At 39.7% G+C, this 24,927-nt stretch overlaps 2 protein-coding genes across 2 annotated transcripts in view; both read left to right on the plus strand.

The window, feature by feature from the left end:
• DBT (dihydrolipoamide branched chain transacylase E2) overlaps positions 1-6,971 on the plus strand; it is a 48,927-nt gene extending 41,956 nt beyond the window's left edge. The window contains exon 11 of the mRNA XM_088481973.1: positions 5,229-6,971. Coding sequence (XP_088338099.1) covers positions 5,229-5,396 — 168 coding nt within the window. The 3' untranslated portion in view covers positions 5,397-6,971. The remainder of the gene's footprint in view (positions 1-5,228) is intronic.
• A 6,460-nt stretch (positions 6,972-13,431) lies between these two features.
• Positions 13,432-24,484, plus strand: LOC148540733 (dynein light chain Tctex-type 5-A-like). The gene is made up of 2 exons (XM_088481469.1): positions 13,432-13,756; positions 22,862-24,484. Exon 2 carries the CDS (start codon positions 22,869-22,871, stop codon positions 23,445-23,447), a length of 579 nt encoding a protein of 192 aa, XP_088337595.1. The 5' UTR covers positions 13,432-13,756; positions 22,862-22,868; the 3' UTR covers positions 23,448-24,484.
• The last annotated feature ends 443 nt before the right edge of the window (positions 24,485-24,927 follow it).

Consider the following 24,927-nt stretch of genomic DNA (forward strand, 5'->3'; position numbering starts at 1 on the left):
GAGTTTGCCAAATAACATCTAAAAAAGCCTTTACAGTTCTGGAACAACATCCTATGGACAGATGAGACAAAGATCATCTTGTACCAGAGTGATGGGAAGAGAAGAGTATGGAGAAGGAAAGGAACTGCTCATGATCCAAAACATACCACCTCATCAGTGGTAGTGTCATGGCGTGGGCATGTATGGCTGCCAATGGAACAGGTTCCCTTGTATTTATTGATGATGTGACTGCTGACAAAAGCAGTGTTTCGGGCAATATTATATGCTCATAATCAGTCAAATGCTTCAGAACTCATTGGACGGCGCTTCACAGTGCAGATGGACAATGACCCGAAGCATACTGCAAAAGCAACCAAAGAGTTTTTTAAGGCTAAAAAGTGGAATATTATGCAATGGCCAAGTCAATCTCCTGACCTGAATCCGATTGAGCATGCATTTCACTTGATGAAGACAAATATGAAGGGAAAATGCCCTAAGAACAAGCAGGAACTGAAGACATTTGCAGTAGAGGCCTGGCAGAGCATCACCAGGGATGAAACCCAGCGTCTGGTGATGTCTATGCGTTCCAGACTTCAGGCTGTAATTGCCTGCAAAGGATTTGCAACAAAGTATTAAAAAGTGAAAGTTAGATTTAGGATTGTTTAGTTTGTCCCATTACTTTTGGCCCCTTAAAAAGTGGGAGGCACATATAGGAACCGTTGTAATTCCTACACCGTTCACCTGATTTGGATGTAATTACCCTCAAATTAAATCTGAAAGTTAAAGCACATCTTGTTTGTTTCATTTCAAAGCCATTGTGGGGGTGATTAGAGGCCAAAATATGAAAATTCTGTCAATGTCCCAATATTTATGCACCTCACTGTAAGAAGGCAATAAGACATGATAGTATAATGACATTTTAATTTAAAAAGTTGTAGTCTAGGTAAGGAGAAAAGAACATATATGTATATATACGTATGTACAATAACAGTCTGCCTGTTAGAGTAATCAAAATACATTAAGGTGATAGAAGCAAAAGATAAAATATATCAAGGCATAAGATAAGGGGATGGGAAAAGAATGAGAGGCGAGGGAGGGATGCATGCCGGAGTACAGCTGTTCTGCCTATGTCAGGATAAGACAGTGATAGACATAGCTAAGCAGAGCAAATCCGGAGGAGGAGCTAAGTAAATTGGAAAAGCAGGAGTAATGAGCATGTGGTCAATTGGAGTCTGACATAGCAAATATGTTCTGTACATTTATAGACATCAGTGGGTACATGATGCACATTTACAGATATTTGGAGGCATTTGTTACTTAAAAGCTGGTGCAACAATGTAAAATCTAATGTAGTAAATTGATGTCAGGTAAACCTCTGCGTCCCCTTATATGTACACATCTTGTTCTTTACTAACCGAGTAAACTCTTATTTTCAGTTAATATAAACAAAACATAATAATCCCCATTGGCAGTCCACAATCCCCTCATGCCTCCAAACTTCTCTCTTTAACATCCTCTCTTGGCCTCTCCCAATGGACTGACTCCTCTACTGATCAAGATGGCCACTGACTTGATCTTGTATTTACCAGACTATGCTCAGTCTCTGATTTCACTAATTCTCCTTTCCCTCTCTCAGATCATAACTTTATCACCTGCACACTCTCCTCCATTACTTCAACTTCAATGCCAAGCAAATCAACCAAACCTCCTCAAACCCGCAGAGATATTAATGCTATTAATTTTGAACAACTATCCATCTCTCTGCAACAATCACTCTTGCCTATTTCTAATTTCACTTCTCCTGAGACTGCTGTATCACACCTGAACCAGACCCTAGAACTAGCCCTTGATATAGTAGCTCCAGCTACCCATCACATTCCGCGTATACTTAGACGTCAACTGTGGCATTCCAAATTCACAAGACACCTACAAAAACTCTCACGTAAAGTGGAACGTCAGTGGCAAAAGTCTCATACTCCAAGTGACTTCCTCACATATAAGACGATCTACCACTCTTATCGTAATGCACTGGATAATGCCAAACAGACATATTTCCAATCTGTTATCTCTGCCCAAGCCTCTAACCCCAAGCGACTTATTTAATACATTTAAATCACTTCTTACCCCTCCGTCATCCAACCCACCTGCTACTATCAGTGCACAATATCTGGCCTCCTATTTCAAGAACAAGATTGATAATATCCGAAATTAAATGGTATGCACTTCCTCAGCCAGGGTCTTGTTCAATTCCCTACCTGAACGCAGTGGCACATTCTCATCATTTTACCCCACTAATGAAGATGAAGTAGCTACACTCTTCTCATCCTCCTACTCTACTACCTCTCCTCTTGATCCTATACCTTCACAAATCAGTAAAGCTCTATCTCCTGTGCTCATTCCACACTTAACTAAAATCTGTAATCTCTCTTTCTCTACTGGTATCTTTCCATCACTGTTCAAGCATGCAGTGATCACTCCCATTTTGAAAAATCAAAATTCTGACCCTAACTCTCTCTCAAATTACCGTCCTATCTCCCAGCTACCTTGCCCTTCCAAGCTACTGGAGAGACTTGCTTACACTCGCCTCACACACTTTCTTAACACCCACAACTTATTGGATCCACTTCAGTCAGGCTTTCATTCCCAACACTCCACTGAGACAGCACTGACTAAGGTAGTAAATGATCTGGTCACTGTCAAGGCTAAAGGCCATTATTCACTTCTAATTCTTCTAGATCTCTCTGCTGCCTTTGACACTGTTGACCACTCTCTTCTCATACAAACACTACAATCCCTAGGCCTTCAAGACACAGCCCTTTATTGGTTCTCATCCTACCTATCTAATCGCTCTTTCACTGTTCACTTTTCTGATTCTACCTCCACTTCCTTACCTCTATCAGTTGGAGTACCACAAGGTTCAGTATTAGGTCCTCTGCTTTTCTCAATAGATACCACCTCTCTTGGAAAACTAATCGGCTCTTTTGGTTTTCAATATCATCTGTATGCGGATGATACTCAAATCTACCTATCCTCCCCAGATTTGTCACCATCTATGCTGGTCCGTGTCACTGAATGTCATACTGTTGACAACTCGACAATCAACCCCACCTCACAAGCTCGCTGCCTAGGTGTCATCCTTGACTCTGAACTGTCTTTTGTTCCCCACATTCAATCTGTCTCTTAATCCTGTTATATACATCTAAAAAACGTAGCCAAACTTCGACCATATCTTATGCAGGACACTGCAAAACTCTAATACACGCACTCATAATTTCCCGCATTGACTATTGCAATTGTCTCCTTATTGGTCTTCCCCAAAACAGGATCTCCCCACTACAATCCATGTTGAAGGCAGCTGCGAGATTGATCTTCCTCACCAAACGTTCAGTGTCTGTTGATCCACTTTGTCAGTCCCTCCATTGGCTGCCGGTCTTCTACCATATTCAATTTAAAATACTTACACTCACACATAACGCTATTAACCAAACCACACCAACATATATCTCTTCACTTATCTCAAAATATCTTCCAACCCGATATCTCCGCTCTGCACAAGATCTGCGTCTCTCATCCCCACACATTACTTCCCATGCACGGTTACAGAACTTTTTTCGGGCTGCACCCACCCTGTGGAAGGCCCTCCCACGCACAATAAGACTGTCCACTAGTTTCCAAACATTCAAGCGTTCTCTGAAAACTCACCTCTTCAGACAAGCTTATCAGATTCCAGGACCACCCACCTAACCTTTTATAGCTCCCTATCTAACTCTCTTCTTATAGTAAACACCTATCACATCTTCTCAGTCTTCAATTTAACATCCTCCTAACCCTAGGCCAACTTTCCAGTGTGATTGGATTATACAGCCCACCAAGAACATCTGCAATCGGGCTGGACCAATTTGCAATATGTAGCACCTATCCTTGTGTATCAACACCTATTTCCCTATAGATTGTAAGCTTCCGAGCAGGGCTCTCTTACCCTTATGTATGTCTTTTATGTATGTATGTATGTCTTTTACAACCCAGTATAATGTTAATTCAAATTGTAAAGTGCGACGGAATTTGTTGCGCTATATAAGAAACTGTAAATAAATAAATAATCTTTCTATTTGAGATTCCCCGGGCAAACAAGTACCACTGAGGAACCCGACCTACATTATATTATATATTAAATTAGCTAGTCATACAGGCTGGCCATTACAAGTATAATGTAATCCTGATTTACGCACTGTTGTTCAGTTACTTTATTTTAATAAAGAGGACGTCCTGCAGTGCTTTCCTTGGCTAATCTAACATCCATTATCCCCTCACTGTTGGAAAGTCTATATCCCTTATAAACATGTGCTGAAATATATACACAAGAATTCTTGTGGCCGTCAGATTATGTGTATATGCACCATATCTATCACTATCAATAGCTCTATTTGAATCATATGGGTCCTATGTTACACCTCTGTGTGCTAGTGAAAAACAAAGTTCTCAGGGAAGTTTCACTTTTAAGTGCTCGTTTTCCCATGTTCCTTTTTGGCCGGGGGAGCGCATATAACACAGGGGGTGATGTACTAAGCCTTGGAGAGATAAGGTATCAACCTATCAGCTCCTGTGACTTTACAGGATTTGGTTGAAAAATGGCAGTTAGGAGCTGATGGGTTGGTACTTTATTTCTCCAAGGCTTAGTACATATAACCTATAGTGTCAGTCTGTGAGCTCAACGTGGAGATGAAGTCAGGTTTCCAGCATACACTGTGCTTTCTTCTTGGCCAGTTTCTTCTAGACCTTGTACCTCCCCTGCAATTCGATCTCCTTAAGCCATCAGGGAGCCAGCATAGCTCCTGGAGAGACCGTACATTAATCATACTCTCTTGGTCAGACAGTGTCATGAAAGGACACACACCTGTTCTTGTTTCGTGTTGGATTGTCTTGCTGGGTATGTAGTAAGGCTGCAAAATAGCTTCAGAAGTTCTGTACAGCTGACTGGTAGATTCATTCTTTTGAATACTGTGTAATTAATTCAAATTGCATGTTAGCTACCTAATTACTGAACTCTGATTTACATTGACGCCCTTATACCTTTCTTGCCTGATTTTCTCTTCCCTCCTGAGATTTTAGTCTCACTTCTTAATCATAATGACAAATATCATATAGATTATTCCTAAAGGACACCATGTTTGTATTGCTGTTGCCAATCGTTAGTAAATTTATCATTGAACATTATATTCACAGACTAACTAATCTCTCCTAATACGTAGGTGGTTCCAAGGTTTGACTCTAGGGGACAGGTTGTGAAAGCCCATATTATCAATATCAGCTGGTCCGCAGACCACAGGATTATTGACGGAGCAACCATGTGCCGGTTCTCTAACCTATGGAAATCCTACCTGGAGAATCCATCCTCCATGCTTCTAGAACTGAAATGAAAAGGATATAAAGTGAGAAGCGGGCACATTTTCCCTTTTTATCCCCTTCACCAACAGAGACCAGGTATACAAAACAATATAAAAAACGTCAATCTACTTTCCTCCTCAGTGGGAGACGCCTCAGCCTAACGGCCTTCTCCCTGTCCTATGGACAAATGTGTATGAGACAGAACAATATAAAGTCAGCCAGACAGTGCAAAGGTAAATATATGACTCTGTAGTACTTATAACTCTACAAATATAAGTGCGGAAGTGCTACAACTAATGTGTGCAAGTACTCTACAGAGCTTTGCTGGTCCATTCAGCAGCAAAAGGACTTAAATGGACATCCGGGGCCCTGGCAAAATAAGAAAGATCAACTGTACGATGCAGAGTAAGCTGCTGAGACCAAGAACAGACGCTTTGTGATGTCTTCCAAGATGGAAATCCGTTTGTCCATGTGTGTGATGTGATGTCAGGCTTTCCCCGGAGGAAACATTTTATCTACAAAGACTTTGAGCCAATTTCTGCATTTCATGTGTGATTATTTGAGAAAACTGATGGGGAGCGATGGGGAATATGTAATAAGCCTGCGAGAGAGATAAAATACCAACCATTACGCTTCTAACTGTACTTTTTCAAACACTGCCTAGAAAATATCAGAAGCTGATTGGTTGGTACTTTGGGGTCTATGTACTAAGCCTTGGAGAGAGAGAAAGTGGATGGAGATAAAGTACCAAGCAATCAGCTCCTAACTGTCATTTTTCAAACACATCCTTTTACATGACAAGAGCTGAGTGGCTGGTGGTTTATTACTCTCCAATTTCTCACAATTTTATCTCTCTCTCCAAGGCTTAGTACATCTCTCTACTTCATCTCTCTCTCTCTCTCTCCACTTTGTCTCTTTGTCTGTCTCTCCACTTTATCTCTCTGTCTCTCCACTTTATCTCTCTGTCTCTCTCTCCACTTTATCTCTCTGTCTCTCTCTCCACTTTATCTCGCTCTCTCTCTCCACTTTATCTCGCTCTCTCTCTCCACTTTATATCTCTCTCTCTCTCCACTTTATATCTCTCTCTCTCTCCACTTTATATCTCTCTCTCTCTCCACTTTATATCTCTCTCCACTTTATCTCTCTCTCTCCACTTTATCTCTCTCCACTTTATATCTCTCTCCACTTTATCTCTCTCTCTCTCTCCACTTTATCTCTCTCTCTCTCTCTCCACTTTATCTCTTTCTCTATCTCCACTTTATATCTCTCTCTCTCTCCACTTTATATCTCTCTCTCTCCACTTTATATCTCTCTCCACATCTTAGAACATCTTCCCCAGGGAGAGGGAATACGATACATAGTGTTGCTGTATGTTACAATCAGAATAATGTTTATCTGTATTGGGATTATAGGTAATTAAAAGGAGACTTCATCCCAGACTGTTACACTACATTTAGATCAATCCAAACATAGAATGAATGTGCTTATTAGTACTTTGTTTGTTATAAATTGGAGAATGTAAATTATTATATGTACAGATTCGCACTCCATGTACACATACTTCTCGGTGCTGCTGTTGCATAGAAATAAAATTGGGATTGCTACAATACTGTTTGGAATTTTTTCCTTTCCTATTAGAGTAGCATTGTGCTGTAACAGGACTCTGTAATATTGTGTACGTTTGGGATCTATTTCTTTGCTATTAGAGTAGCACTGTGCTGTAACAGGACTCTGTAATATTGTGTACGTTTGGGATCTTTTTCTTTGCTATTAGAGTAGCATTGTGCTGTAACAGGACTCTGTAATGTGTACGTTTGGGATCTTTTTCTTTGCTATTAGAGTAGCATTGTGCTGTAACAGGACTCTGTAATATTGTGTACGTTTGGGATCTATTTCTTTGCTATTAGAGTAGCATTGTGCTGTAACAGGACTCTGTAATATTGTGTATGTTTGGGATCTTTTTCTTTGCTATTAGAGTAGCATTGTGCTGTAACAGGACTCTGTAATATTGTGTACGTTTGGGATCTTTTTCTTTGCTATTAGAGTAGCATTGTGCTGTAACAGGACTCTGTAATATTGTGTACGTTTGGGATCTTTTTCTTTGCTATTAGAGTAGCATTGTGCTGTAACAGGACTCTGTAATATTGTGTACGTTTGGGATCTTTTTCTTTGCTATTAGAGTAGCATTGTGCTGTAACAGGACTCTGTAATATTGTGTACGTTTGGGATCTTTTTCTTTGCTATTAGAGTAGCATTGTGCTGTAACAGGACTCTGTAATATTGTGTACATTTGGGATCTTTTTCTTTGCTATTAGAGTAGCATTGTGCTGTAACAGGACTCTGTAATGTGTACGTTTGGGATCTATTTCTTTGCTATTAGAGTAGCATTGTGCTGTAACAGGACTCTAATAATGTGTACGTTTGGGATCTTTTTCTTTGCTATTAGAGTAGCATTGTGCTGTAACAGGACTCTGTAATGTGTACGTTTGGGATCTTTTTCTTTGCTATTAGAGTAGCATTGTGCTGTAACAGGACTCTGTAATATTGTGTACATTTGGGATCTTTTTCTTTGCTATTAGAGTAGCATTGTGCTGTAACAGGACTCTGTAATATTGTGTACGTTTGGGATCTTTTTCTTTGCTATTAGAGTAGCATTGTGCTGTAACAGGACTCTGTAATGTGTACGTTTGGGATCTTTTTCTTTGCTATTAGAGTAGCATTGTGCTGTAACAGGACTCTGTAATATTGTGTACGTTTGGGATCTATTTCTTTGCTATTAGAGTAGCATTGTGCTGTAACAGGACTCTGTAATATTGTGTATGTTTGGGATCTTTTTCTTTGCTATTAGAGTAGCATTGTGCTGTAACAGGACTCTGTAATATTGTGTACGTTTGGGATCTTTTTCTTTGCTATTAGAGTAGCATTGTGCTGTAACAGGACTCTGTAATATTGTGTACGTTTGGGATCTTTTTCTTTGTTATTAGAGTAGCATTGTGCTGTAACAGGACTCTGTAATATTGTGTACGTTTGGGATCTTTTTCTTTGTTATTAGAGTAGCATTGTGCTGTAACAGGACTCTGTAATATTGTGTACATTTGGGATCTTTTTCTTTGCTATTAGAGTAGCATTGTGCTGTAACAGGACTCTGTAATATTGTGTACATTTGGGATCTTTTTCTTTGCTATTAGAGTAGCATTGTGCTGTAACAGGACTCTGTAATGTGTACGTTTGGGATCTATTTCTTTGCTATTAGAGTAGCATTGTGCTGTAACAGGACTCTAATAATGTGTACGTTTGGGATCTTTTTCTTTGCTATTAGAGTAGCATTGTGCTGTAACAGGACTCTGTAATGTGTACGTTTGGGATCTTTTTCTTTGCTATTAGAGTAGCATTGTGCTGTAACAGGACTCTGTAATATTGTGTACATTTGGGATCTTTTTCTTTGCTATTAGAGTAGCATTGTGCTGTAACAGGACTCTGTAATATTGTGTACGTTTGGGATCTTTTTCTTTGCTATTAGAGTAGCATTGTGCTGTAACAGGACTCTGTAATATTGTGTACGTTTGGGATCTTTTTCTTTGCTATTAGAGTAGCATTGTGCTGTAACAGGACTCTGTAATATTGTGTACGTTTGGGATCTTTTTCTTTGCTATTAGAGTAGCATTGTGCTGTAACAGGACTCTGTAATATTGTGTACATTTGGGATCTTTTTCTTTGCTATTAGAGTAGCATTGTGCTGTAACAGGACTCTGTAATGTGTACGTTTGGGATCTATTTCTTTGCTATTAGAGTAGCATTGTGCTGTAACAGGACTCTGTAATATTGTGTACGTTTGGGATCTATTTCTTTGCTATTAGAGTAGCATTGTGCTGTAACAGGACTCTGTAATGTGTACGTTTGGGATCTATTTCTTTGCTATTAGAGTAGCATTGTGCTGTAACAGGACTCTGTAATATTGTGTACGTTTGGGATCTATTTCTTTGCTATTAGAGTAGCATTGTGCTGTAACAGGACTCTGTAATGTGTACGTTTGGGATCTATTTCTTTGCTATTAGAATAGCATTGTGCTGTAACAGGACTCTGTAATATTGTGTACGTTTGGGATCTATTTCTTTGCTATTAGAATAGCATTGTGTAAGCTTCCATAGTGGTATCTAAGGACATGGCAATCGATATTACAGAAGAAAAGATCACATGTAAACCTCAGTTGCACATATCTTACATCTAGACCCGTTTTCCCTGGAGCAAAATGCACTAGTCTGGTCCTTACCACTTCCTTTCCAGTTCAGTTATCTGCACTGAATTAAGTAAACCTTAAACGTTTGCTTTAAACCCCTTCATTTAATTCAGTCCCAGTTAATTTATTTCATAAATATATTAAGTTGTCAAATCCATGTTCCGGGGTCTATAATTTAATTCTCCATATCACTAACTTTCTAATTTTTTTCCTTGTTTTGTAATTTAGCAACTTCTTTAGTTTTCTGGATGTGTTCTTTAACTCTGGTTCTACTGGTGATCATGTGGATCTGTTTCCATGGTACTGTCTGAGGATGTGTCTGCTTGTCCTTGGAATTCAATTATATTCTGTTGATTTGTTGTTCTATAAATTGTGTATGCGACAGTTACAAGTATTGCCAACGAGAAATAATTAGCTAGAGTTTATATGGAATTTACATAAGAAGCGATGAGTTCATGCACGTGTTACATACTGCATACATTAATCAGTATAAGTCGTGGAATAATGTAAGGCGTCCTGTAATCACAGCATTCCACAGAGACACTTCACCGTCTCTGTTTTCCAGCAGTCTCTAGTGGTTTTGCTGCTTACTGTGCCCCATGCATTATCGTTATACATATAATAAATAGGAAATTGGAGACTTAAACAAAATAATAATATAAACACATAAATAGTATAATAGTTGGTAGTAGTAGACCTTCTACACAGTGGAGTAGCCAGGTTTTAAAGTGCGGGGAAGCAAACGATCAAAATACGCACCAACTATATAGCAATAAATGCTACTGAATGGCAAAAGACTATTACATGTAACCATACATCTACAGCAACACTGCGTAGTGTGATGTGGGCAAAGTCCACTGGGGAGCCAGTCAGAGATTGTGGGGCTTAGATTCTAGTAGTTATGAGCAGGATGACAGCTAATGGCAGGATACCCCAGCTTTCAAAGATTAGTGTAGACAGGAGCAGCTTCTGAGGTCACAATGAGAAGCACTACTGTCCAGGACCCAGGTAAGCCGGAAGCTGTTGTCCTCCGCACTGAAAGTGCTCCATGTCAGTTCATTGAGATAGCGACAAGGTGTCCATGGTTTATATTAGGGGATAAATTGCTCCACCTACACCCCTGTCCAGGACCCAGGTAAGCCGGAAGCTGTTGTCCTCCACACTGAAAGTGCTCAATGTCAATTAATTGAGATAGCGACAAGGTGACCATGGTTTATATTAGGGGATCAATTGCTCCATCTACCTCCCCTGGCTACACCTCTGCCTCTACATTTGGATGAAGACCCATAGATTAAGACCCCCTATAGTAGAGTAATGTCCATTGCTGTCTTGTCTGTGTCTTTAGAAGTCACATTTGCTTTAAATGCTTTAAAAGTGGGTGCTTAAGCAAACAGCCTGTAGGCTCCCTGACATTTTAATAAATGCAGATATACAGAGAAATAGGATTCTTGGTGCAAAATGTGTGCGTAATAATTAATAAATATATTCTATATTCATACACCGCTAAATAATACACTCAGGATTTAAGATTTATTCAAGAAGTAGAGTCGGCAGCAACGTTCTAAGATGACCTACTCCTTTCTGAAATTATCTTTGTATGTACGAGGGTTGTTCAAAAAGTAATGCCTAAATGCTCACAACTCAAATTTTATTATAGATACAGATTTGAAAATTTGCAGTAAAATATTTTGAAGTCTTAGTAACAGAATGACTCTACTCGAAAAATTCACCATCTGCCCTCAAACATTTTCTCCACCTCTCAACCCAAGCTGTGAATCCACTTTGGAAAAATTCCGGTGGTTGGTGTTTGACCCAGGAACGTATGGCGATTTTAACAACGTCTATGTCTTCAAAATGTTGACCCTGGAGACAGTATTTGAGAGGGCCAAACAGATGAAAGTCAGAAGGGGCCAAATCAGGACTGTATGGTGGATGTGGCATTATTGCCCACCCCATTTTGTCAATGGCCGCAGATGTTGCCATCGAAGTGTGAGGTCTGGCATTGTTGTGGTGTAAGATGACATTTGACAGTGGAATTGTTGACCTTTTTTTGCGGATTGCTTCTTTCAGCTTCTTAAGTGTAATAATGTTTTGATCACTGTTGATTGATTGGTTTGGTTCCAAGTAATCAATGAGAATAACACCTTGGCAATCCCAGAAGAATGTGGCCATGACTTTGTTTACGGATTGTTGTGATTTAAACTTTTTTGGCCTAGGTGAACTTGGGGGTTTCCATTGCTTTGATTGGGCCTTTGTTTCTGGGTCATAAATGAATACTCAGGTCTCATCTCCTGTAATGACATTTTCCAAAAACGGCTCAGGGTTGGCTTCAAAGTTGGTCAAAAGGTCATTGAACATTTCCACCCTCTGGGCCTTATGATCCCTGGTTAATTGCTTTGGGACCCATTTAGCACACACTTTATGATATCCGAAATCATTGATTAATGTTTCTACAGTGCCATGGCTACATGCAAGTTCATCACTGATATCTCTGATGGTCACACGAGGATCTTTCTGAATCATGGTTCTCTGCTGTCACTGCAGTTGATGGTCTGCCATCACGAGGTTTGTCGAATACGGACGATTCTCCCAATTGAAAATGCTCATCCACCTTCTGACATTGCTATAGTCATTTGTACGCTCACCATACACTTTTTTTCAGTCTTCTGTGGATTTCTGTAGCACTGCAGCCTTCTTTTTCCAGAAATTCAATGATGGCTCTTTTTCTTTTATCTTGGATTCCATGGTATTTCTTGGACTACCTAAACAAAAATACATATATAGCTAGCAGGCATATTAAACTACAAACTGACAAAGTTTCAAATAAATGTTTAATATTATTTCAGAGTTATGAGCATTTAGGCATTACTTTTTGGACAACTCTCGTATATAAATATAAACGGGGAAATTGTGATGGAAAACTAGCCTGGGAAAATTTCTGGAAGCAGCCCTATATGGTATATGGTGGGGGAGAGACCCCGTCCTCAGAAGTCAGTGCATTTTCAACAATGAAACTGCCAATTTCCCTGGCCCCGAGAACCAGCATTCTATCTCTTCACCTACCCAGCTTCTTCTCTTATTTGCAGTATGGACAGAGCTGGATTGAAACTTCAGGGGGCAATGGGTATTTAAGACAGGGCAGCTCTCTATGGTCTAAAATTATAACATACTGTCATCAAACCTGAAGAAAGCTCTAAAAGTGCCAAATATGTAATACTAGTTTATGGACCCTATAGAAAAGTAACTTTACTTTGTTACCCCTTTGCACTGCTGATTGATCACTATGACAGCTGAGGCAGGCCATCTTTAGCTGTTCTGGTGACTATGATCTCTAAATGGGTTCTTAGGCTGTCTGTTCTCACAACTAGTTAATTCCAGTGTCTGCGTAAACTGACCATATAAAAGTATTACTGATGTAAACCAAATGGTACCAGTCATACAATGTCCTGCTGCAGGAAATATCTTGGAAACCAGCTAGCAAATGAGGAACTGTATGTTCCAGGACCTAAGTAGTCCACACTATTACTGTATTACCAGGGAGATGGGATGATGGAAAGTGAACATGTGCACCTATCTCAGGACCTGGCTCTTTGTGATAAGTGGCTCAAAGGCTGCCTGTAAAGAGCCCTCCAGCCTATTAATCTGGGAAAGTTAATAAAGGGTTCCACATAAAATGGGAAGGGGGTGAGAGCAGGGGAGGAGGGCTCTGTGTTTCATGGCAACATCACAGTGCTGGGATAACATGCAATTATGGGAGTGGGCAGGTTTATTTATTTCTTGCTAAAGGAACAGTCTGGAATCAACATAACACAGCACTAAGCGACTGAAGGATACAGGGAGAGACAACGGATTGACAAAGCAAGAAAACGGATGCTGACAGTTTATATAGAGAACTGAGAAAGACATGCAGACTGAAGAGAACAAGTGACCCTGACAACAAAGAAGTGCAGGGAGACTGGGAGTCACTGAGTGTTACATGGCAGCGTTTCAAAGAGTCAAATTCCAAAATGCTACAGAAAAAGTGACTGAAATACCTTCCAAACAAAGTGCAAAATAACCAGGAAGTAACTTTACAGTATCCAAAGAAGAAACCTTTGTGTCCTGGAAGAGAAGACTACAGTATCTTGTACCACTGGTATGTGGAGCCAGAAAGAGGTATTAATCCCTGTAATGTTACTGAGCAAATTATTGTATGTGTAATGTGTATATTATGGAGAACACCGATAATAATCTCCTTGATTAGAGTACAGTAGATAACAAGCATACAATGCCACTGATTATATAGCCACTCAGGGAGTGTATAGACATTTGTCAGTCACAGGTTATTGAATAAACTTTTTGTGTTTAAAGGCCCATTAACAATGTAATTTACTTATATATGCCAGGTAGTACATGTATGGACACATACTGGTATATCACACATATTAGGAGATTCAGACCCAGACTAGGATTTGTCAACCCAAGCATTCAGTATGTGTCGGCTATGGTCTATCTCACTATATTCAAGAGGAATATCAGGCTATTTAATGTGAATATAGTTTAGGGTTACAGTAAAGAGTAACCTGTAGGTACAGTTAGGGTATAAATAAAAGAATATGTTTTAAAATAGTAACATATACATACTCAAATGTTTTCTGAAAAGTATACATTGGGGTGTAGAGAACTATAGGGCTTGATAAAATGTATAAAGGGGAAATATAGGATTTTTATATGGTTTTAATAAACTAAATAAAATGAAGTGTAGAATGGTACAGGACTTTGATGAATATTTGTGAGATAGTAGTTTATAGGACTTTGGGAACTGTATATAAAAGGAAGGAAAAGTAACTTATACAAGACCTATGGAATTGGAGAGGGTGTATAGTTTACACAAGGTTATGAGAATTGTGTAGACAGTGATGGCAGAACTATAGAGGACTTCTAATAATGTCCAACACTTACTAATTCAGGGCCTGATTCAGAGCCGGACGCAATTAGCGCTCGCTCGTCCAGAAAATAGGGGTGACTATTCAAATGAACCTAGAGGGTGATATCTGCCAACAATTGCGCTACAAAGGCTGCTAAAGGGTAAATCTCCTTGGTGTTATCCTCACCAAAATTACATTAACACAAACAAAAATCCGGAGAATACCACTCTGCGCTCACCCAAGATATAGAATTTACTTATCTTCAATATGAAGTCCTGATCTTGGGACCTCAAATCCTTTTTATAATGGACACTTTATATGATAGGTGTGGGATGTATGTTCCAATGTTGATGAATATGTGGGAACATAAAACATAGAAAACAATCTAGTGCAGACGTATAAGAATTCACTTGAGTACACAATAATTCACATATAGGGGTGTATATGATCTACCCCAAATTAATACATATATAGTCCATTCAGGTATATGCTCTCCATATGTCCATATTAAAATGGAAAAAAAGGCACATTTAAAAACCAAAGAGACAAAATTTCCAAAAAAATAAAAGTGTTTTAATTGGATATATCCAAATGAAGGAGTTCCAAATAACTTTAAAAATACAACAATGCTTCACAGCTGAAATATCCACAAAAGGTGAAGATGGCTTCCTACCAGAATACAGTGGTTTTTTGTGCGTATAAGAGTGATCTCACTGCCCGCAGTAATGCACCCAAATCTTCGATGGAAATGGCACCGTCCTCCTCTGGTCTGGTCAGGATAGCTGTTCAACACCAATACCGCCAACGCGTTTCAATCAGTACTCTGATCTTCCTCAAGGCTTGGATGTTTGCCACTCTTCCCATGGGTATTTATACCCAGTGGGATAAAATGCACCTAATTGCTGGGAGGAGCCATCCTCACTTACAAAATACACATGTTTACAAATATTGCATAAAAAAACTCTCTAACATAAAAAATATCTTCCTGAACAAATGACCATGCCATCGTTTCTTTAATAACATAAAAAACATAGATTTTATAGTCTTTATTTGTAAATAAAGTTATATACATAAATTTCCGGCTATTACTTCCGGTTCGGCCAATAAATATGTCCCCACAAAACTTAACCATAATGGTTCCTCCTGCCATTAATCTGATCCTATACCACCGTGTAGCCTGCGTTGCCCCAAGGGCATCACCATCCGGTCCCGCATCTGCATCCGGTTCGGACACAAAATGCGTCCCCGCGATGCTTCTACACCAGAGTTCCCCCCTGGCACTGCCTCAATGGGGGACTTCGGCTGCACATCCGTAACGTGACGGACATCATCTTCCGGTCCCGCATCTGGGCGGGCCGAGAAAGATGTCCCCGCGATGTTTCCATACCAGGGTTCCCCTTCCATAGATTTATTAATAGGGGACAAAAAATAGTGTTGTGCATTGAACTCTAACCCGGATGTTATTCCGGTACTATTCCCGTTACATGCACTTCACAGTTACCTACCCAATTATTTTAAAAACCTTAGATGAACAATACAACAATTATTGCTTTTTGAAATGACCAGATATCTCTCTTTCTTAAAATTTGGCAAATCGATATGTTGACATTTGGCCTATATAAAAGAATCTTCAGTGGCCATTTTAGATCCTGGCATATCTGTTTTTTTCACCAAATATTCAATTTGACAACCTATGTGTTGAATAATTAAATGTTATTCACAAAATTAACCATATTTGACATATTTAGTGATATACAGTTAAACAAATAAAAAACATCATTTTTTTTTTTTTTTTTTTTTTTTTTAAAACAGACATCATTTTTTTGGTGATCCGTTATTTTTCAAAGTTATCCTTGGTGTTCTCCATATGTTAGCCCTTTAAGATAGAGGAAAAATATCATAAGAATTACATATTCAAAAACCAGAAACATTATTACTCCAAAAACCACTTCACTTCAAAATCCTTATTTAACCCATATGGCATCAAGGTTTTAAATGAGTATATGTGTTCCATCTCAGTTTTGGCTAAAACTTTCGCAACGTTATTGCATCTCCAACTCCCTTTTACTAATTTACATGCCCCAAAGGCTGTAATTTCTTTCCGATCTCCCTGATGGTATTCCTTAAAATGTAAGGAGAGTGCATGGGTTTCCAACCCATTTTTTATATTACGTAAGTGTTCCCCGAACCTTATTTTGAGGTTCCTGGAGGTTCTCCCCACATAATATTTCTCACAACTACATTTTATGAAATAAATAACATTTTTTGAGGCACAAGTTATAAATTCCCTTATTTTTTTGGTGTGGCCATTTATTGTTATTTCTTCACATTTATTCATCCCCATAGTGTTTTTACACATACAACACGTGCCACACCTAAAAAAACCTTTCGACAAAATAGTGGTGCCCGTTTTCTGTGGAGACAATGCACTCTTAACTAAATTATCTTTTATGTTTTTAGCCTTTCTGTATATGAATTTGGGTTTATCAGAGATAACATTTTTTAAAATGTTACAAAAAATGGGGACTGCAATGGGTACCAGGTTCGCCCCAAGCTATGCCAATATGTTCATGGGAATGTGGGAGTCGGAATATGTTTGGCAGAACCATCAGTTTGGGGCGAGCCTGGTATCCTGGTCACGATACATAGATGACATCCTTTTTATATGGAAGGGTGATGCAGAATCCTTAACCTCTTTTTGCAGTCATCTTAATAATAATAGTTATAATATAGTGTTGACATTTGATAGTAGCAAGATTGGTGTGAATTTCCTGGATCTCAACATTTATGTTGAGGATGGTATATTAAAAACTCGTAATTTTGTTAAACCTACAGACTCAGGATCATATATCCATACTTCAAGTTGTCACCATAGTAATTGGTTAGATTCCATTCCAGAAAGCCAACTACAAAGATTGCACGGATGATCAAGTTTATAAAAATCAGGCGGAAGAGTTGATCAATAAATTCAGAAATAGTGGTTATATACCTGAAAATTTGGAGAAAGCTAGAAAAAAATGTGGGGAGATAGATAGAAAGTTCCTATTAGTTCCAAAGGCAAATATAGAGGGTAAGGGAGACAAAGGTGATACATTAAAGAGAGACTTGTCCATAGCATTTATCTCGGGTTATACCACCCAGTTCAAACAGGTAGAAAAAATCTTCAAAACACATTGGCCCATTTTAGTAGAGGACCCTCTTTTAAAAAATGTTATCTCTGATAAACCCAAATTCATATACAGAAAGGCTAAAAACATAAAAGATAATTTAGTTAAGAGTGCATTGTCTCCACAGAAAACGGGCACCACTATTTTGTCGAAAGGTTTTTTTAGGTGTGGCACGTGTTGTATGTGTAAAAACACTATGGGGATGAATAAATGTGAAGAAATAACAATAAATGGCCACACCAAAAAAATAAGGGAATTTATAACTTGTGCCTCAAAAAATGTTATTTATTTCATAAAATGTAGTTGTGAGAAATATTATGTGGGGAGAACCTCCAGGAACCTCAAAATAAGGTTCGGGGAACACTTACGTAATATAAAAAATGGGTTGGAAACCCATGCACTCTCCTTACATTTTAAGGAATACCATCAGGGAGATCGGAAAGAAATTACAGCCTTTGGGGCATGTAAATTAGTAAAAGGGAGTTGGAGATGCAATAACGTTGCGAAAGTTTTAGCCAAAACTGAGATGGAACACATATACTCATTTAAAACCTTGATGCCATATGGGTTAAATAAGGATTTTGAAGTGAAGTGGTTTTTGGAGTAATAATGTTTCTGGTTTTTGAATATGTAATTCTTATATGATATTTTTCCTCTATCTTAAAGGGCTAACATATGGAGAACACCAAGGATAACTTTGAAAAATAACGGATCACCAAAAAAATGATGTCTGTTTTAAAAAAAAAAAAAAAAAATGATGTTTTTTATTTGTTTAACTGTATATCACTAAATATGTCAAATATGGTTAATTTTGTGAATAACATTTAATTATTCAACACATAGGTTGTCAAATTGAATATTTGGTGAAAAAAACAGATATGCCAGGATCTAAAATGGCCACTGAAGATTCTTTTATATAGGCCAAATGTCAACATATCGATTTGCCAAATTTTAAGAAAGAGAGATATCTGGTCATTTCAAAAAGCAATAATTGTTGTATTGTTCATCTAAGGTTTTTAAAATAATTGGGTAGGTAACTGTGAAGTGCATGTAACGGGAATAGTACCGGAATAACATCCGGGTTAGAGTTCAATGCACAACACTATTTTTTGTCCCCTATTAATAAATCTATGGAAGGGGAACCCTGGTATGGAAACATCGCGGGGACATCTTTCTCGGCCCGCCCAGATGCGGGACCGGAAGATGATGTCCGTCACGTTACGGATGTGCAGCCGAAGTCCCCCATTGAGGCAGTGCCAGGGGGGAACTCTGGTGTAGAAGCATCGCGGGGACGCATTTTGTGTCCGAACCGGATGCAGATGCGGGACCGGATGGTGATGCCCTTGGGGCAACGCAGGCTACACGGAGGTATAGGATCAGATTAATGGCAGGAGGAACCATTATGGTTAAGTTTTGTGGGGACATATTTATTGGCCGAACCGGAAGTAATAGCCGGAAATTTATGTATATAACTTTATTTACAAATAAAGACTATAAAATCTATGTTTTTTATGTTATTAAAGAAACAATGGCATGGTCATTTGTTCAGGAAGATATTTTTTATGTTAGAGAGTTTTTTTATGCAATATTTGTAAACATGTGTATTTTGTAAGTGAGGATGGCTCCTCCCAGCAATTAGGTGCATTTTATCCCACTGGGTATAAATACCCATGGGAAGAGTGGCAAACATCCAAGCCTTGAGGAAGATCAGAGTACTGATCGAAACGCGTTGGCGGTATTGGTGTTGAACAGCTATCCTGACCAGACCAGAGGAGGACGGTGCCATTTCCATCGAAGATTTGGGTGCATTACTGCGGGCAGTGAGATCACTCTTATACGCACAAAAAACCACTGTATTCTGGTAGGAAGCCATCTTCACCTTTTGTGGATATTTCAGCTGTGAAGCATTGTTGTATTTTTAAAGTTATTTGGAACTCCTTCATTTGGATATATCCAATTAAAACACTTTTATTTTTTTGGAAATTTTGTCTCTTTGGTTTTTAAATGTGCCTTTTTTTCCATTTTAATATGGACATATGGAGAGCATATACCTGAATGGACTATATATGTATTAATTTGGGGTAGATCATATACACCCCTATATGTGAATTATTGTGTACTCAAGTGAATTCTTATACGTCTGCACTAGATTGTTTTCTATGTTTTATGTTCCCACATATTCATCAACATTGGAACATACATCCCACACCTATCATATAAAGTGTCCATTATAAAAAGGATTTGAGGTCCCAAGATCAGGACTTCATATTGAAGATAAGTAAATTCTATATCTTGGGTGAGCGCAGAGTGGTATTCTCCGGATTTTTGTTTGTATTCAAATGAACCGTTCGCTCTTTGCGGTCTGTTCACGCCTCTATGTCTGAACGAGCGAACCAAACTTGCGGTCTTTTATTTGAAAAATACGCCCCTGGCCGCTCGCATCCTACGTCATGTCCGCTATTTATTAGATTAATCGAGTACATCGACCAGCGTATGAACTGCTCGCTATTCTTGTGGTTGGTTTTTGCTACCACAAATTTGCGAGCAGTTCTGGCTATAAAATAACCCAGTGTCAGTCACGTGACAGTGTCAGTGACGCTGCTGTATTAATTATGCACACCCATAAAACGCCCGTTTTGACCTTTAAGCATGCCTGCATTCTGATCTCCACTCCCCGTTTTCAAGCACCTTCCCCTGTTACCACCCACATACGCCTCATCCTGTCACTCATATTAGCAGGCATTCGCTATTTAGCGAACAAACGATTTTCGGCTGCACTGACTGGTTCGCGCATGCGTATTATGATCTGTACGCATGCGCAGTTGAGCAAACATCGGTCGGAGCGAACGAGCGGCCGCTTACGAGCGGCTCTGAATCAGGCCCTCAGGTTGAATGCTGTGCAGAGATTAGGATTTTTGTATTGGAGGATATAGGAAATGATATATTCCAAATTATACAGAAAACACACAAAGATATACACATTACTATTAAATTAAATTGAGACATTTGACTGCTGATTTTATGATAAATGGATATCTTTCCAAAGCACAGTTACCTCAGGAACATATAATAGTATGTTTGATTATTTGAATGGTGCCACAGTGCATAGATAAAACAGGGGCATTCGAGCTAGACAAAGCAAATACTGATGTGGAAATCTAGGGTACAGAGAGAGGACCCTGCCTGTGACCTATGGTATGAGCCTCTGCCTCAGTCACTGCTGTGAGTTCTTACATAACAGCACCGTTCATCTGTAGATTATCTAGAAGGTATAGGAGATGAGAGAAGCTGCTCTTTTGGGAATCCCTAATGACAGAGTAAATTTCAAAACATCTGACTAGAGGGCCTGATTCAGAGTTGTACGTTACTGTCACTGAAGCTGTGATCTTATACGCTGCTGCTGCTGCTGTGCGAACATATCTGAATGTTGCAGCTGCCGGTATGTGTATTGAGATGCCCACCGGCATCTTTGCAAATTCAAGCATCTGCATACAATGCAGTATTTTCCGCAGATCATTCGATGTTAGCAGTCCTGAGTAACTGTATGGCTATGGGAAATGAGACGCCAGAGCCATGTTTACTGCAGGATCGCAGATGCAGGATGTGACACGCCCCCGAAAAGGTCTCAAAACGTCGGCATTTTGAGCCGACACTCCCTGACTGTCAATCACACTGCAAATAAATACTTGCTGCCAGTGACTACAGTAATGGACCATGACGCACACGCAGTGAGATGTATAGCGTACAACTCTGAATCACGCCCACATTGAGATTATTGTTGTCTATTTTTTTTGTGTAAAGTCCATTCTATTCCAATCTTGGTGTGATGAAAACACCATAATGGTTATTTAAGCATAGAGTAGAAGCTATAGGATCACATAACCACTTAAATCTACTGGAGTGTCGTTCTTTCAGAGACCTCTACATACTTCTCTTTCTGACTCCCCAATTAATGTTTTTATCTGTCCATCTTCTAAGACAGAAACAAGGAAGCGTTAATAGTGTACTATTACAGTTTAGGGCAGCGAGGGTATAGTTGTTCTCTCAGAATTCATTAGTCAGTCACTGGAAAGTGCCAAGTTTATTACAGCATATTCAGCAATATCTGTATATCGCTGAGTTTCTTTATGATTTTACCATTACCAATATAATTGGTAACCACCAATTACACATCATTGGCACCAACAGGAACAAGCTTCACAGAATGGAAAATTAGAACCAATAGTAAAGACTGGAGTCACCATTTACATGCAGTTCTGCACTGGGTTAGAAATTCATTTTGTCCCAAGAAATGTGATTGCTATTACTGCTAATACTACAACTTATACTGGAGGGGACCAATATCACCTCCGCCCTCCTCTCTGTATGTAATGAAAATAATGATCAAAACAACTGAAATGTTCTGACCGGCAAAATATATTGAAGAAATACAAACACAGAGGTGTTTTATGCGGGATGTAGTTAGCAGACGGCTGAAGCCCGACAAGGGACTCAAGATAGGCGTTGAAATACCGACGCCTATCTTAATCCAGACGCCGGAAAACACAAAAGGACAGCTGCCCGAACGAGGTAAGTCCAGGGCGTCCTTAGTGTTAGCCGCGGGGGAAGGGTGGGAGAGGGTTAGGTTTAGGTCACATAGATTAGCGTTAGGTTTTTTTTGGGGGGCAGGTTAGGCACCACTAGGGGGGAAGGGTTGGGCACCACTGGGAGGGGTTAGGGTTAGGCACGAAGGTTGGGGTGGTTTAGGTTTAGGCACTAATGGGAGGGTTAGGGGGTGGGAGGGGTTAGGGTTAGGCTACAAGAAGGGATGGTTAGGGGAAGAAGAGGGGAGGGTAAGTATCATTACCCACCCCCTGTCGAAATTCCAACCATCGGGATGCCGCTGTCTGTATTGTGACAGGAGGCATCCTGACAGCCGGCATTACATACAGTGCCACTGTTCAATTGTACAGTGCATTTGGGGCCAGGCAGAGATTCTCAGCCAGAGACTTGTTTGTTTAGTGTGATTCCTGATCATCCAGATTACAACCTATGTGACACTGACCACAATGCTCTGATCTGTTTCTTCAGCAGTTGTCCTAGGTTGCTGCATGTGTGGGCAGCTTAGCTATTATGTGCACTCAATGAAAACTATTTCAGTGCTCTCGTTTAGTTAATTGTGTGTTATCTTAACTTTTAACCTTCAGCTGAGAGATGAAGGCCACACAAGAAACAGAGTTTAGAAGGTGGATTTGTCCTAAGCCAAAACAACTTCAGAAGAAGAGTGAAACTGAGACCATGACATCCTTGGCAGTGACACCCATGTTAACCAGCTCCCAGCGTGTCCAAGAGCCAGGAGGCAGAAGGAAGGCTGCTACCCAGGATAATTCTAAAGCTATTTGTTATTCAAGACATGATACTGTGGAATGCAAACCTATTGATCCAGATCAGGACCTACATCCACAGCCTTGTCGACCTTTTTCAGCAGAAGAAGCATCAAGGGTCATCAAGTCTGTCTTAGATGGAGAGCTGCAGGACTGTGGTTACGATGCAAGAGAGAGCCAGAGGAGAGCATTGGAGCTTGCAGAGTTAGTTAAGGTGGCAGTTAGAGAGCTTGGTTATGAGAGGTACAAGCTTGTCTGCTATGTAGTGCTAGGCCCAGTATCACAGGGGACCATATGCTGCTGTAGCCGGAGCGTATGGAGCCCAAACTCTGACACATATGCAGAATATCTGTTTCAGAATCAATCTCTCTTTGCACTGTGTATTGTATATGCTGGGTACTATGAGTGACACAACTGCCAGGCATGTGCATATAAAGGCTGATTCTGAGCTGAGAGCAAAGCAAAAAAAACAAGTAACTTTTGTATTTGGAACAAACCATGTTGCAATGCAAGCCGTGAACGTACTTTTTATTATTTTTGCATGTGGGGTAAATACTCTCTGCATTTGCATGTAGCTAACAAATACTGAACCACTTTTTTTACACTGCAATATAGATTGTTTGAGCACACCCCTCACAAATCTAAATCTCTTTGCACATTTTAAACCTACCCCAACATGGTTTTACCAAGGTACAGAACTGGATTAACAACAGGGCGAACAGAGCGACCAACCAGGGGCCCTCCCACATAGCCATATTGTCACTATAGGGGCAATGTGACATGTGAACTGGGGTATCTGTGTGACATAAAAACACAATGCAGTGCCACCAGTTCATATTAACACATTTGTGGTGTTGGTTGTGAACCGAGCCTGCACATCCCTAATTTACACATTATACTTTTAATAACAATGACAGCATATCATATTGACAATTTTATTGGTAGGGGTCATTGTCAGACTGGGGTTTATAGGCTAACCAGATAAAATGCAATGGCAGGGGCCCGGCTCTCAAGCTCATTCACCGGTTGCTCCTCCCCATCCATTCCCACACCCAGTTACTTAGTTTCAGGCCTATAATCATGTCCTCACTGTTCCTCTCTGTACACTTAACTGTTGCTTTTGGGCGCTTCTCAGCTTTTTGTCTCATGTACTGGCCTCTCTTTCCCGTGCCTTCTGGGAAATGTAGTCTAGTACCATGCGGGCCTCCATCAATATAGCTACCATAGCTGCCGGCAACCAGGTTAATGGTACCCTGAGTTAGTAGAGTATCACACATGGGCCAAGAGGATGGCTGGGGGGAAAGCACACCATAGTGGCCGATCTTGTAAAGTGGTTTTAAGTAACGTGTACATTAAAACTCTGTACTGGTCTACAGCTATCCACAGTATACACTTTAAGTGTATACTATGGATGGCTGTATACCAGTACACCTATGGCTCTCTAGCTATTTTGGAACTACAAATTCCAGCTTGCCCTCCACTAGGACATGCTGTGTTTTGTAGTTCCACAAAAATGTAGAGCCAAAGGGGCTGATAAAGGTAGAGTGTTACTGGCTGAGTCACCTATCTTGTAGCTTGTACTCTGGCATTGCAGCATCTTCTCCGTAGCTTCTCCGGAGCAGTGCAGGTGAGTGAATTCATTCCACATGGAAAGCTTCAATTACTACATAAAGTAATGTACTGTATTGGAGAATACTTTTTCAGCCCTTTGTGTAAAACCTTTGTTGATTACAGCTAGATTATGATAAATATCACATTTTGATATTTACAAATTCATAGGTAATGCTTGTCTAATACACTCAACACACTGATTGGCTAAGTAACTGTATGTAATGTGTTACTCAGCCATTCATAGCCTAGCAGACACTGCGGGCGAGTTCGTGCACCAG

The sequence above is a fragment of the Taudactylus pleione genome, unplaced genomic scaffold, assembly GCF_031769625.1.
Source record: "Taudactylus pleione unplaced genomic scaffold, aTauple2 ptg000017l, whole genome shotgun sequence".
Lineage (NCBI taxonomy): Eukaryota > Metazoa > Chordata > Amphibia > Anura > Myobatrachidae > Taudactylus > Taudactylus pleione.

What these genes read in the sequence shown, in the direction of transcription:
- LOC148540733 (XM_088481469.1), top strand. Translation starts at nt 22,869, where the DNA reads ATGAAGGCCACACAAGAAACAGAGTTTAGAAGGTGGATTTGTCCTAAG.